General features: G+C 39.4%; 1 protein-coding gene across 1 annotated transcript in view; it reads right to left on the minus strand.

Annotated features, from left to right (window-relative positions):
- Nucleotides 1-14,537, minus strand: part of PLEKHB2 (pleckstrin homology domain containing B2) — a 52,964-nt gene continuing 38,427 nt past the window's right edge. The window contains exons 4-8 of the mRNA XM_075201697.1: nucleotides 11,823-11,925; nucleotides 11,309-11,348; nucleotides 5,518-5,598; nucleotides 4,273-4,378; nucleotides 1-1,578 (exon numbers count right to left, since the gene is read on the minus strand). Coding sequence (XP_075057798.1) covers nucleotides 1,454-1,578; nucleotides 4,273-4,378; nucleotides 5,518-5,598; nucleotides 11,309-11,348; nucleotides 11,823-11,925 — 455 coding nt within the window. The 3' untranslated portion in view covers nucleotides 1-1,453. The remainder of the gene's footprint in view (nucleotides 1,579-4,272; nucleotides 4,379-5,517; nucleotides 5,599-11,308; nucleotides 11,349-11,822; nucleotides 11,926-14,537) is intronic.

Consider the following 14,537-nt stretch of genomic DNA (forward strand, 5'->3'; position numbering starts at 1 on the left):
TTATGTAATGAATAACGTTTATTTTACATAACATTGCAATGTGTAAGAGTACAGGGAGCACACAATTATGTGATTATGCGTTTATAAGGCACAGTTCTGCCAGTCTGTTCAAGCTCCCGCTCTGCTCATTCTGTCTTATCACCTTCTATTCTTCTGCCCCTCTGTATAAGGTAATAAAGCAATTTCTCCCAGTCTTATCTTTACAGTTTCTCAATGAAACACAACAATCACCCATTACATTTAAATAATAGAGCATAGATAACATCATTGCAGAATTCTCTTATCTAAGGCTGGGTACACACTACAGGTTTTTCACCCGATTGTCAGGTCAATCACATGCTAAACGACCGATTGCCCCGATATTGTATTAGTGTGTACGCTCCCATGAATAACCAGCACTATTCCAAAGCACATCATATCGCTTGATTTGATTTTATAAATGGACTAAAAATCTCAGTCAATGATCTAACAATGTTGTTCCAAATCTGCAGTGTGTGCAGCATGGTGGCTAAGTGCAGAGCCGTAACTTAGAATTCTAGTGCCCTGGGCGAGAAAGACAAATGCCGCTCCCCTAGCCCTCAATTTTACCCGAATTAACCTAAAATTTTCCTAAATTGCGCCCCCCTTCAGCGCTGCGCCCTGGGCGGTCGCCCCTGTCACACAGCCCTAGTTACGGCCCTGGCTAAGTGGTTAGCACTTCTGCAGCACTGGAGTCATGAGTTCAATTCCCGACCATGGCCTTATCTGTGAGGAGTTTGTATGTTCTCCCCGTGTTTGCGTGGTTTTCCCCCAGGTGCTCCTGTGTCCCCCCACACTCCAAAAACATACAGGTAGGTTAATTGGCTGCTTTTAAATTGAGTCTAGTCTGTGTGTCTGTGTGTGTGTGTGTTAGGTAATTTAGACTGTAAGCCCCAATGGGGCAGGGACTGATATGAGTGAGTTCTCTGTACAGCGCTGCGGAATTAGTAGCGCTATATAAATACATGGTAATAATAATAATAATAGTGTGTACGCACACACAACCAGCAGTGTAGGCAGATCTCCATAGAGTTTACAGAGTACCAATCTTTTCAGCCGAAGGTTATGACAGATGAAGAGCACAGATCTGGAGGTAAATCGTGTAAAACATGTATAGTGTGTACGCATGAATCGGGATTTTTGGCCATTGGTAAAATCATTAACGATATGACATCAGGAGAAATTTTCTGTAGTGTGTACCCAGCCTAATAGTATGTTAACCAAGCAATCGCGGTACAAAAAAAGTAATTTCCTTAACTTTTCCTATTTTTTTAAATTTGAATCCTCTATTTCATTTTATTTTACAAGCTGGTACAACTTAGTGTCATTTGTCCAGACCTAGTTAATGCATTAGTCATTCTGTACAAAAACAAGTATACTTGCAGAGTACAATTATTGAATTTAATAAATAAAAGCTTTGAGATTAACAGCGCATCTAAAATCCCCAGAAGAGAGAGCCGAGAGCCATCCCTGTGGCTGCTCCGGCCAGCATTCCCATGCCCAGGTTCCCATCGTCATAGTATCTCTCCCGGATTATAATGTGATTAGTAGCTCCTGCTCCTGGAGAGGAAGAATAATAAAGTCAGAAGGGTGACATCTTTAATACATTTTTATTTATTTTATACATAGTAATGTTATGTTCTACTGTACCAAAACAGGAAAAGTAAACAATAAATAAAGTTTTCTACAGTCTTAGAATTTATCCCCACTACTAGATATTGAAACAGACAGACAACGATGTGAACAAAATCTTCCATTTCCATTATTTGCTTCCTGTTCCTATGAGGGCCACCCACTTTTATCCTCCTGATCATTTTTTTGCAGTCATCTACCTGCTGACTGGCTCCGTAGGCTAATTCCTTGATGGCCTTCTTTGCAAAACAATAGCAGTTTTCTGGAGAAAATGCACTGATTATGAATCTACATCTCCTCATCTAGAAAACCCAATGGACGTAATATGGGTTCTATATGAGGTGCACAGGAAGAAGATTTATACATGCAGCCACCTCAAGCCAAAATATATCAATGGTGGGGCAAAGCTATATTAGATGTCAGAAGTCTGCATCGAACTGCCCCTCACCTGCTACCACGTCTCTATATTAGATCATCAGTTGTTGTAATACAACCTGTCCATTACTCTTGTATACTGCTACGTCACAGCAAGCTAAAAGGACATGAAAATACTTAATGTCTCCCTCTTTAACTCAAGATTTCACTTTTTGTGTTTTACTGAAACTAAACCATCCATTCCAAACAAACCAAAGTGCCATTACTCTTTACTATTTGGGATATATGTCCTGATACAGCTGATCTCCAACTTCTTATTCAACCTGTAGAATAATTTAGATTACAGTGACCTTAGTCTTACTTGGTCCTCTCCAAACAGTGCTTCTGAGTTCCTTTTGCAAACGTGCTCCTCTAAATATTCTCCTTCACAAGCAAATTAGCAGTTTTGTATTTTACTGCCATTGGTATGTGAACGATACCAAACTTTCTACCTCTTCTCAAGAACTCTCAACATCATTCCCAAATAATACCACTGGCAGTCTTAGTTTTAGTCTTAGTCTTCACACTTAATATGTTATAGACAGAAATCCACATGCATCATCATCCCCTTTCCATAGGGGCAGGGCCGAAATGTGATTAACAGGGCCCCCACAGAGGAAGAAGTGTAGGACCAGCTTGTGTTGATCTGTAATGCAGAGGAGTCTCCTACTCATGGAGAAACTCACTCACTGCCTCTGCTGTGCTCCGATTGGCTGACACAGTCACTCAGCCAATCAGAGCACAGACACACACAGTACCCATACTGCCATGGAGGAAGCTGGAGCAGCACTACAGAAAAAGGTAAATTTGGGAGTGTATGCGAGAGAATGTGAGTCAGCTTGTGTATATGAGACTGGGAGTCAGTGTGGGGGATCTGAAGAAAGCAGTTGAAGTGAAAGAAGGGGCACAACACTGAGGAGCTACAGTGGTGTCCTTATAAATAAACAGTACCACACTCCCCTCTAGTGGCTGGCCACGCCCCTCTGGCTGACCACACCCATCCTGTACAAACAATACTGTATGAGCCCCTACGATGGCATTTCCCTGGTGGGCCCTACATACCCCAGTCCGACACTGTCCACATGTCCCCACCCCTCACCAGTCCTTCGTTACCTAACAACTAGCTACGTTTACTTAGCTGGAGTGGCTGCTTATACCGAAAACGTTTCTAGAATGGTTAAAGCATTACACTGTTAGTTAAACCCTGGGAGGCGGCAGTATATAACTTTTCTGCTGCATAAAAGAATAACTGCATTCAAAACAAAGAATGAATTTTGGGTGGAGTTGAAGGAGTTAAATAAAAATTAAAATACAGGATCCTTATATTATAAACACCATTCACATCTCCCCAGTGACTGTAGTAGTCCCACACCTCACTTCTCTCTATGCTTAGCGCTTAGTCTTTATCTACCCTCTTCCTTACATGTCCCATTCACATGAAGTGGTAACTGGGGAGGGGCACTGACACCCGCTCAGGCATACAGGCAGAGCCATAAGAATAGAGAGGGCATGGGACCTCTGTGTGTCTGGCAAATGATGTCTACAAAGTATTCTTTTGTTTTAGTTTAACTCCTTCTACCCCATTCAAACCTCAAAATTAAGTTTTGGGTGGACTTCTATAAGGCTGAAAAAAAAACATTTAAATGTGTAAACTGCTTGGCAGCACTGCACGCTAACTATATTCCAGAGTATACGGACTGTTTCAACAACATGTTTGTATTCACAGAGATAGCTCAAGGTCCTTTAGTCGTCAATGAATGAATGACATGAATGAATGACTATGAGGGAGAAGTGATGGGTAAACAAAGACTAAAATGGTGTGATCCTACTTCAAACCAGTAGTTGTGTAGAAAAGGTATTAGTGTTGTATATGTCACAGTGCTGCAATAAAATTAAGACCAACAAATTGCAAGACCTGTTTAATTAAAGAAAATAGACTTATGCAATGTGGTTGGAATCCCTTGGGTCACAATGTGCAACGTTATATGTACAATTTTGAATCATATTTTGTAATGCAAAATATTGATGGAAGTGAGCTGCATCCATTTGGGGTCTGTGTATGAAGCTCGCTGGGCATGAATGGGTAATAGAGACATGTTGTGAAACCAGGAACTAAACTACAGAGCCGGAGGCTGAAAGAGAATACAGTTTTGCTCATCTAGTACAGTAATACAGACTATGACATACAGCTGCATTGTTTCTACTCACCTTGTGCTGGGTACGGGTAAGAGGCATAGGCTTGTCCATCTCTAGTATAGATAACCTGCGATCCCTGAACTGGATAGGCACCAGGATACTGATCATATCCATATGGCTGGTAATAACATTACAATGTTTGTTAGAATCTCTTTAACAAATATTTTCACAATTTTTAAGTCATATTACTGTAAATAAACGTAACCTAGGGAAACGCTACTTTACAGTCACTGAGCTGCTGCTTGACAATTACAAATGAGTTTGCCCTCAAATTTAAGAGCAAGGCAACAGAGCCCTATAAACACTGCATATTATACAATGTATTATTTTACTGTGTGTTCTCACTCATTGCTTTTTGTACTACACAGATTCAAACACATGTTAAGCCCATTGGGCCTGCTTTATATTTAAACAATAGTTCATTTGCACGCCTTAAAAATGCACTTTGACACACTACACTGGAGAGGCCAATAGCCACTCGGCCAATCACAGGCAGCTAGCGCGGAAAACTGCTTGTGATTGGCTGAGGACAATGTACATTTGCTGTGTGACTCCCTAAGAAGTAGCTATCATTGCGTATTAGGATTTTTTTTTATTTTATTTTCATTGGATTATGTCTCAGATGAAGAATCTCACTTGGATTATGTCTGTAAAAAAACAATATAATAAAAAAATTGTATTTAATCCTCCATGTATATCTTCATTATTTAATGTTTCAGCTTTGTGGAACTACAATATGTTAATATATTAAAAAAAATAAGATAAACATGTGTTACTCAAAATAATGCAGCTCGATGTATCATTATGTCTAGGTATTATATGAAACATAAGTGAGGGTCAAATAAGCTTTACATTGGGAGAGAAATTGAAAACTTAAAGTAAAAATTGGGGGGAGGGACACATGTAGTCATAGGCTGTGCTAGTGGTGATGCTTTCATATGTTATTCAAAACATTCAGCTTCAACTACGGTTAGTTAAGCATGTTGGGACATCTGGTTCAGCAAAAGCCAGAATGAATCAGACTTTAAGGTATGCTAGAGGGAAAAGAGTTTATACATAGTGGAATAAAGCACAGGCTACAGTTGGATTTTTTTAAAGGTCAACTCTTAAACATTTCAGTTATTTCAGGTTTACCATCATGTCCAATAGGACAATTCTCCCCTTGATGCTGAAGAACACAGTGACATTACACATGACAAGCAGACATGAACAGGAAACCATTCTTTGTAACTAAAATGAGAAGTTTTGGTCACTTACTGGCGGTGCATCGTACTGAGTGTAGGGAGGGGCAGGACCTAGTATGCCTTCATCATACAGCAGTGGTGGAGCCAGAATGTGCTATAAATAAAAGAAACATAATTATGACAAGAAGTATAACCCATAACTAGGTTATTGTTGAAATACTATGGGTTGTGAGTGACACATTAATAGTATAGAATTTTCCATTGGTCTCATAACAACTTATCATATTATATCTATTGATATAGTCATTGATCAAGTTGCCAAAAATTCCATGCGGCCTAGATGTGTAGATGTACCAATGGACAGCAAATCGCTAGGGGCTTGTGTAATCAGCAAATGTGTTGGATGCCTGTTTTCTACCGATTCCAATATAAAATACTCTTACTAACCTACAAGGCCATAAACACAGCTGCACCAACATACATCTCCTCTCTTGTCTCAAAATATCTCCCAACTCGGCAACTCCGTTCTGCACAAGATCTGCGTCTCTCATCCACACTCATTACATCCTCCCATTCCCGGTTACAGGACTTTTTCCGGGCTGTACCCACTCTATGGAATTCTCTCCCTCGCACAATAAGACTTTCCTCTAGTCTACAAGCTTTCAAGCGTTCTCTGAAAACCCACCTCTTCAGACAAGCTTATACTATTCCTCAACCATCCTCTTAACCTCACTACACTACCCTATTACCTGTTATATAACTACCCCTTGACCAACATTGTTGTGTGACAGGATCATTTAGTTTATGAGTCACTTTTACCTTTGCAGTCTGGCTGGGCCGACTGCAAATGTAGACTTAACCTCATGTGTCAAACTCCCATTGTCCAATAGATTGTAAGCTTGCGAACAGGGCCTTCTCACCTCTTTGTCTGTTTTACCTAGTTTGTTTATTAGTTTACTGTGTTTGTCCCTAATTGTAAAGCGCTACGGAATATGTTGGCGCTATATAAATAAATGATGATGATGATGATGATGATATGATCCACATTGGAATGGATTGCAGAAAAACAAAGAAACTAGGATCGCCTTACATTATGTGGGGATATTCATAATAAGTTCTCCAAATAAATAAATAAATAAAGTGGCTAGAAGGGAACCAAACATGAAAGATTGTATAGTAAAAAGTGAGTAGACGTGAGGCATATATAAATGTAGGTATTGCAGTGATCACAAGGGTAAATGATACACTATTATGTCATTTATCCATTTTATTGTGCCTATGTGGCATTTGAGCTGATAAACCCCTGTGGGACATCGTATTAGGGAAAATTAATGAGAATTGAAGATACTTGTAAGCATGAGCATTCTATTGCTGCTCATACTAGGGGCCTCATTTGAACACATGTGAAAAAATTTGGTTGAACAAAAAGCATACCTAGAAAATAAGCATATATATGTCCCAAATCTAATTAGCAGAGCCGGATTTAGACCTCATGGGGCCCAAGGCAAGATACTGGTTTGGGGCCCCCTCCCTGAAAAAATCCATAGCACTATAGTTTTTTAGCATAACATATACCCCTATTCAGGGGCTGGCTGGCAGACTTTAGCCTGGGGGGGGCAAGCACATAGCACTGGCCCATAAGTAGCGGCCCATTTTTAAAGGGTGGTTTCACCGCCGGCCCTGGGAGGGCCCTCTGGGGACCGCTGGGCCCTAGGCAATTGCCTAGGTTGCCTAGTGGGAAATCCGGCCCTGCTAATTAGGCAACATTTCCATGGGCATGCAGCACTTACGTCAACACACTCTTAATGTACACAACTTTTGCTTATCTGCCCCTGTTCCACCTCTCAAGGGGCCACAAAACTGTAGAATCTGCTGCATTGTAGCATGCATGTACAGTACAGAAATGCGCATATTTACACTATAAAAAATGACGTTTCTAAGTGAGGCTCTAAAAATCCTGTAGCTCAATATTTTAAAGAATTTTACAACAGTTCTACTAAAGAGTTAACCTTCTGGTTATTTGTTTACTTGCTCCTTATAAACAAGGACCTTCAAAAGAGAGTATGTGGATATAAACGCTTGGAACCTTACATCTTAATGGTTTAGGCAATTAGCTAAAGTATCTTATGTTCATTTGAATAGATAAAAGTCACTGTTTTTCCCATTATAAATATTTGATATTATTTCCATTACAGGATATTATAAATATTATTACATTTGCCCATTACAGGATATTATTAGACAGAATGCTAATCTGTACCAGTTTCCTTTTCTTTGCATGCTGTGGGAGAACTTTCCTATATTCCCTAGTTATAGTACTTTTTTCACTTGCTTTGTGCAATGTTGGATTGATCCAGCTACTTTTACAACACAAACCTTATGGAATAATATGTTGCCTCTCTATTCTGGTGTTTAGTATCGGCTTATATGAATTTATTCAGACATCTAGGGGGGGAATTCAATTTCCCCTAGAGTATCGCCGCGCTAAACCTATTACCGTTATTACGATAAATTCAAACTGGCTTTCTGCTCCCTGATCTGTGAGCAAAAAGCCAGCATTGAAACTACCGTAATAACGGTATTTAAGCGCACTATTACCATAATAACGGTAATAGTGCGCAGGCCGCTTTACTTTTTACAGTAACGCAGACAATTAAATTCCCCCTCTAAATGTTAAAAACAGCGCTGGACATTGAGAAACCATCAACCAAAGAGTTGAAACAGTTAAAATCAAATATACTTTATTAAAAAAACATGCATGACACAGTACACAATCCTACTACAAAAAAATAATAATAATAAAAACTGAATTGCAAATACAAATCAGTGTACTGATTGAAACACTGTTAGCAAAATCTTGAACTGCTGGAAAAAAACTTCTTGTAATGAGTCAATGTTAACGCTGTCTAGCTAGTAGGACTTGTATTGCTGTCAAAAAACAATACAAAATTAAAAACAAGGAAAAAAAGTCTTCAGGGGAGATATATTTTGGATCTTCTTTTCTCAGGGGCAGTGGAAACTCGTTCTTTGAAGTAACAAATAATGTTTTATCATCTCATAGTCAGGTGAACGAACCTCAGTTTAGTGGCTGGCATGAGAACGCTTCTTACCAGAAAGTGAACTGCCAAATGTTTGATGGAGTAAGATTAATAGTCAGAGGCAGGATAGAATTTTGTTTCCTTGTATTTACTATTTTATTGCACCCTTAGTGAGGTTTTGTTAAACTCATTTGATGAGGTGCTGCATATACAAAGGAAGAGCACTCTGAACCACCTGTTTTTACCTAATAGTCGGGGCTGTTTTTCATGGTGTGGCTTGAGCCCTTTAGTTCCAGTGAAGGGAAATCTCAATGCTACTGCATACAATGACTTTTCCATTGAGTAGTTCCAATTTGTGGCACTGTTTTGGGGAAAGATCTTTCCTGTTTCAGCATGACAATGCTCCCATGCACAGAGTGAAGTCCATCAAAAAATGGCCTACACAGAGCCCTGACCTCAACCCCATCAAACACCTTTAGGATGCACTGAAACACCGACTGCAAGCCAGGCCTTATTTCCCAACATCAGTTCCCATCCTCACTAATGTGGGTGAATGGATGTCAATCCCCACAGCCATCTTCCAAAAGGGCACTGATGATGGGCGATAAGAACTGGCTGTTGTTTTGTAACTGGAACTGATGTCACATATTGTTTTGATTTGGTGGTATGCTTATGCAAAACCTTAATCCACAGGGAAAGTCTTAAAACCTTAAAACCTGAATCTAAACTCTTTTGTCTCCGCATGAGGTATTTATATATAAGAGAGCCCAGACACGTGGCTACCGAGTACAGGAGTGCCCCAGTACCAATTTATGGAATGTGTCATAAAAACTTAGGCCTTTGAAATCTCCTTTACGGTATAGCCATAGCTTCTGTGATCTCCCACTTGACTTACAGGAGTCATTTTTGGTATGCAAATGAAGGGAATCTTATGACCTGTTGTGTGGAGGTAAAATCATCTTTGTAGGACATCCTGGTGCGAAGCTAGGTAAAAGAAAACCTGGCTTAAAAGGTGTTTGCACAGAGGTCATATACAGCTAATTGGCATTTACAGACTTTCTAGTCCTGAATCACAGTGGAAGGGGGCTTTGGGGCCTGCAGCATGTTTACAAAATGTCCTGTAACTCTAAGAAACTGACACTTTTATGGAGTCAATTTCATATTGAGAAGTGTCCTTTTATTTATACTTCACCCAGCAAGGCAGGAAATGATCCTTTGCAAGTTACAATTTCTGTTGTTTTATTACCTTATATTTTTCAAGAAACTATTGTATTATATCTTTGTATGTCATTTATACCACTTTCATACTGCCGCCCCGGCAATATCCCGGGTTGTTAACCCGGGATATTGCCGGGGCACAGGGCAGTATAGATAAGAAGATTCCCGGGTCGGGCGGGTTCATACTGCACCTGCCCGACCCCGGTTTTAGAAAAATAAAAGTGTAAAAAAATGTTTTAATTAAAAAAAAATACATAACAAATGTTTACTTAACTTATTTTCAGCCAGCGGTGTCTCCGGTGCGTTGCCGGCTGTCAGGGGGACCTCTGGGTACTAAAATGACGTCATTTCTAGTCCATTAGAAATGACGTCATTTTAGTACCCAGAGGTCCCCCTGACAGCCGGCAATGCACCGGAGACACCGCTGGCTGAAAATAAGTTAAGTAAGCAATTGTTATGTATTTTTTATTAATTAAAATCTTTTTTTTTTACTTCCCCATTTTTTTTTTTACAGTATGAATGGTGAGACCCGGGAATTACACGGGTTGCACCATTCATACTGCAGGCGAGCGGGGTCCAACACGGGAATTACCCCTCGCAAAATCCCGGGTCTAAGTCCAGGGATTTTAGACCCGGGATTTTGTGGTTGGACTATTCATACTGCACCAAGACCCGGGTTTTTCAGCGTGCCTCTGCAAAAACCCGGGTTTTTGGTGCAGTATGAATGGGGTATTAGTTAAGCACTGTGGATTTATTTTCCATATTAAATTACACATAATAAGTTAGCCGGTTCCACTAATTAATAAATATACTATCATCATCATCACCATTTATTTATATATCAAGAACTCACTCAGATCAGTCACTGTCCATTGGAGCTTACAGTCTAAATTCCCTAACACACACACACAGACACAGACTAGGGTCAATTACCATATAAATTCATTTGTGAAAAAAATAGATTTAATTATTTTTAACAAATATAAACATTTTGCAAAAATATAGACAATTAAAAAGTGCATTTTTTTAAGAATAAAGCATTTTTCATTCACTTTCTTGAGATCGCAAAACAGAAGAAGAATTGCAGAGATACAGCTGCAATCCTTGTAAAATAGGCTTCCCCATGCTTTGAATATTGCAAGAAACCACTTGATGGGCCTCATTCATTAAGAAACTTTGGCAAGAAATTGAGTATGTTTTCTTACTTAAGTTTTCAGGACAAAACCATGTTACAATGCAAGGGGTGCAAATTAGTTTTCTATTTTTGCACAGAAGTTAAATACTGTCTTTTTTTTCATGTAGCACACAAATATCAACTTTCAATTTCAGTGTAAAAATAAGCTATCAAGTATTTGTGTGCTATATGAAAATACAGCCAGCATTTTCCTCATGTGCAAAATAATAAACTAATTTGCACCTCTTGCATTGCAACATGGTTTTGTCCAGAAAACGTAAGTAAGAAAACTTACTCAATTTCTTGCCTAATTTCCTTAATGAATCCAATTTTCGTCAGGCTTTATGCGCTTTAGTAAATAGACCCAATAATCTTGCTCATGGTCTAAACAAGGTATTAGAATAGCATGATATGTGTGTGTAAATAACACATACTGTCTTGGTTCTGGCATCTTCAAGAGCGGTTTTCCAGGCTCTGAAAAATAAATGTTACACTATATTCAAGAAGCAATACAAAGAAAAGTAAACTTTCCACTGCCTTATAGACTGGACAAGGAAAATAACACCTTTCACTATGTCAGGCGTGGGCAGTGTGGTCCTCTAATCATCTAATCATTGTGCTAGTGTATGGCAGGGAAAGTGGTAGATAATAGGTTTCTCCTTATAGCGATATATCACTTCCTATATATTTAACGTTTTACTAGTTGAAAACAGAATATTTAAGCACAATGGGCCAAGCTGTACAACAAAGGTGACAGTCCCGTAATACCCCTACACCATGAACACTACTTGTTATAATAATAATATATCCACTAGCAAGTGACAACCTTTGTATGGACATTCTTGAGCAACAAAGCTACAATATATATTACTGGTGATCATATGACATCAGCTAACATTTAAAAAAATTTCAAAGCAGTTATTTCCTTTTGAAAGATTATATACATACAAGCAGTCATCTGTACTCTCTGCAATGAGGTTTATGACTTGCCCTTCGTGGCAAATAATCTGCAGGCAGCAGTCCTTCGATTTTCCTTCTGGTAAACTTACATCTATGACAGAAAATAAAATAAAACCTTTAAAATGAAAATGTATTTGCCTATATGGATGAATATAACAGTTTTATGCAGATTGGGCCTTTCAATATATATATATATATATATATATATAGTGACCAGTGGAATGGTTTTCCACAGGCTTCTAAAAGAGGAGTTATGTTTTTAGCTGGTAATCTGCAGAGAATGGCTGCAGTGTTACACATTTGTACAATAGTGCACCTGAATTAAAAAGATATAGGTGGAGGACATGTGTGTGACAAAATAATAATAGAGTCTGATTTAACTTACTATTTTAAAGTGTTTTAAAACATCTCTTTCCACAGCTAGCAGCCAGCTGTGTGTCTGCAATTAAACAGAGCACCTGCAAAGAACTCCCTTTTAAAGGCAAGGACATGCTGTAACGATCTCCGTCTGTAGCCTCTTACGTCCCGGTTGGCAGGCGAATCTCGTGCGGCTACAGTCTTATATTAGATATCGCTTGAGGGAGCACCAAGGATTTATTGCGCATGCACTAGCAAGCACCAATCCGACAGCGCCACAGTCCGCCTACTGACTGCCCTCCTTTTCCTATTCAGGGGACTGCGAGAAGAATCACGCGCAAACCTGGAGGAATATTAGGATACATGTGACACAAACTGTAAGTTGTTTTTTTCCCATATTGGATTTGACCCTTTTTGAAATGTGCAGGCGTCTTTTGGGACATCTATATACCTGTCTAACTGACCACAAATATATGTCACAACACCAGGATAACTACACTGGACTGCACCTTAATACGTAATAAATGAGAGCTTGGACTCTTCATCTAACAATTTTATGACTATGTGCAATTTTCTATCTGCCATTTTCTATCTGTGATTCTTGTTTGTTTACAACCTGCATCTGTTATGTTTGTTATACTCTGGACAGAGCAGCATATGCCATTCTTTTTAAGATTTATAACATCTTTATTACATTATATATAGTTTTGTGATCACTAATATTGGAGACTCTGTTCTACATACTTAGTGGTGGAGTGCCAGGGAATCGCATCAATATCTACATATTTCTCCTGAATGGTAGGGAGACCATTCAAATACCCAGAGGCAGCACTCCACTATCTAATGGTCTTCAGCACTGACTAAAAAAACAAACATTATCAATAGGTCCCCTTTAGCGGTGACAGAAGGATTTGTTCAAGTTGATTCTTGTCACAACATGTTGTGGTTAGGAGGACAGGGCGTGTTGGTTGTCCCTGGTAAGAGGGGAAAATGTGCTGGAAAATTTGGGGGAAACTCTGGGTGGGACCTGGCCTTGAATGTGGTCCTGAAGGGTTCCATTCTCATGAATGGGGTTATTACACTGTGCTTATGGTTGTCACTGGGACTGAGCGCCGGGTATATGTGACTCTTGGGATATGAATGTCAGGCACAGAATGTTTGGGCCTTTTGGGAGCATTTAATTGTCTGGTACATGGCTCCCCTTAAGATTAATTTGTTTAAAGTTAAAATAAAGGCTGTGGCCAAATGTCCCCACTGCTGAATTGCGTAATTTTTGGGTTGGTTACTGTCATGAGAGTTAATTGAGACAGAGGATCATGAAGCTTCCCGTCATCATGACATGAAGGCTGGTACTGAGCATTCTACCTTATAACTATTTTATCCACCCAGCAAGGTGACTGTGTGTATAGGAATGGAGACTTTATAAAAATTATGTGGATTATAGAGTAACAGTTGTAGGCAAACTGGAAAGATCTTGCTGGACATGAATTCTTTTGTTTTCTAAAAATGTCAACAAACCAGGAATTTTAGAGATGTTACAGTTTATCAAATCAGACCTGAATTTTCCCCAGCCAAGGCTTGTGAATCAACCATTAAATAAAGGGAGGTGATTACCCATGAACCACTACTGTGATGCTCACGGCCAATGTGAGAGCTCACATAAATAAATGTGTATCTATATTAATTTAGTCAGAGACAACTGCAAGTTTAGTATTAACTGTTCATTACAATATAAATGTGTCCATACACACACAGGGACTGATGTTACTTACATCAGTTTGTGTAGCATAAATTGCACAAATTCTCACCGTGGATGCCCACAAGGATTATAGGCGCATACACGCAGATGCAGACTAGTGTTCTTCTGACACGTGGGAGGAAAGGGGCATACAAATGCAGGCAGACTATAAGGACGTGCACACACAAATGTGGACATGCAGATCTGCAGTAACACATATATACCTGCTAGGAGGTATCTGCTAGAGGACAGGTGCAAATACACGTTTATGATGACTTGGTGTAAACCAGGCGCAAATGCTGCTCTTGCGTCACGAGATTTGTACGGCTCTCCATACTGGCGACAATGCACTGTCTTTGTGGGCCATCTTAGCCCCCCAATTGGTAAAACATTCTATACAACCTAATATATCAAAATTTTATCCAAACAGATTGTAATTAATTGGTTATCGTCTGACCATAACTAAGAAGTTTTTTTCCACCAGGTTACATCTGGTTGTCCAGCTCAACTGCCAGCTCAGCACAAATGTATAATGCAATTGGTGTGGCCAACACTGCTACATATTTAATAGCTTATCAACGGCATCTAACCGTATATTGGTAGTTACC

Source organism: Mixophyes fleayi, chromosome 3 (genome assembly GCF_038048845.1).
Source record: "Mixophyes fleayi isolate aMixFle1 chromosome 3, aMixFle1.hap1, whole genome shotgun sequence".
NCBI classification, from domain to species: domain Eukaryota; kingdom Metazoa; phylum Chordata; class Amphibia; order Anura; family Limnodynastidae; genus Mixophyes; species Mixophyes fleayi.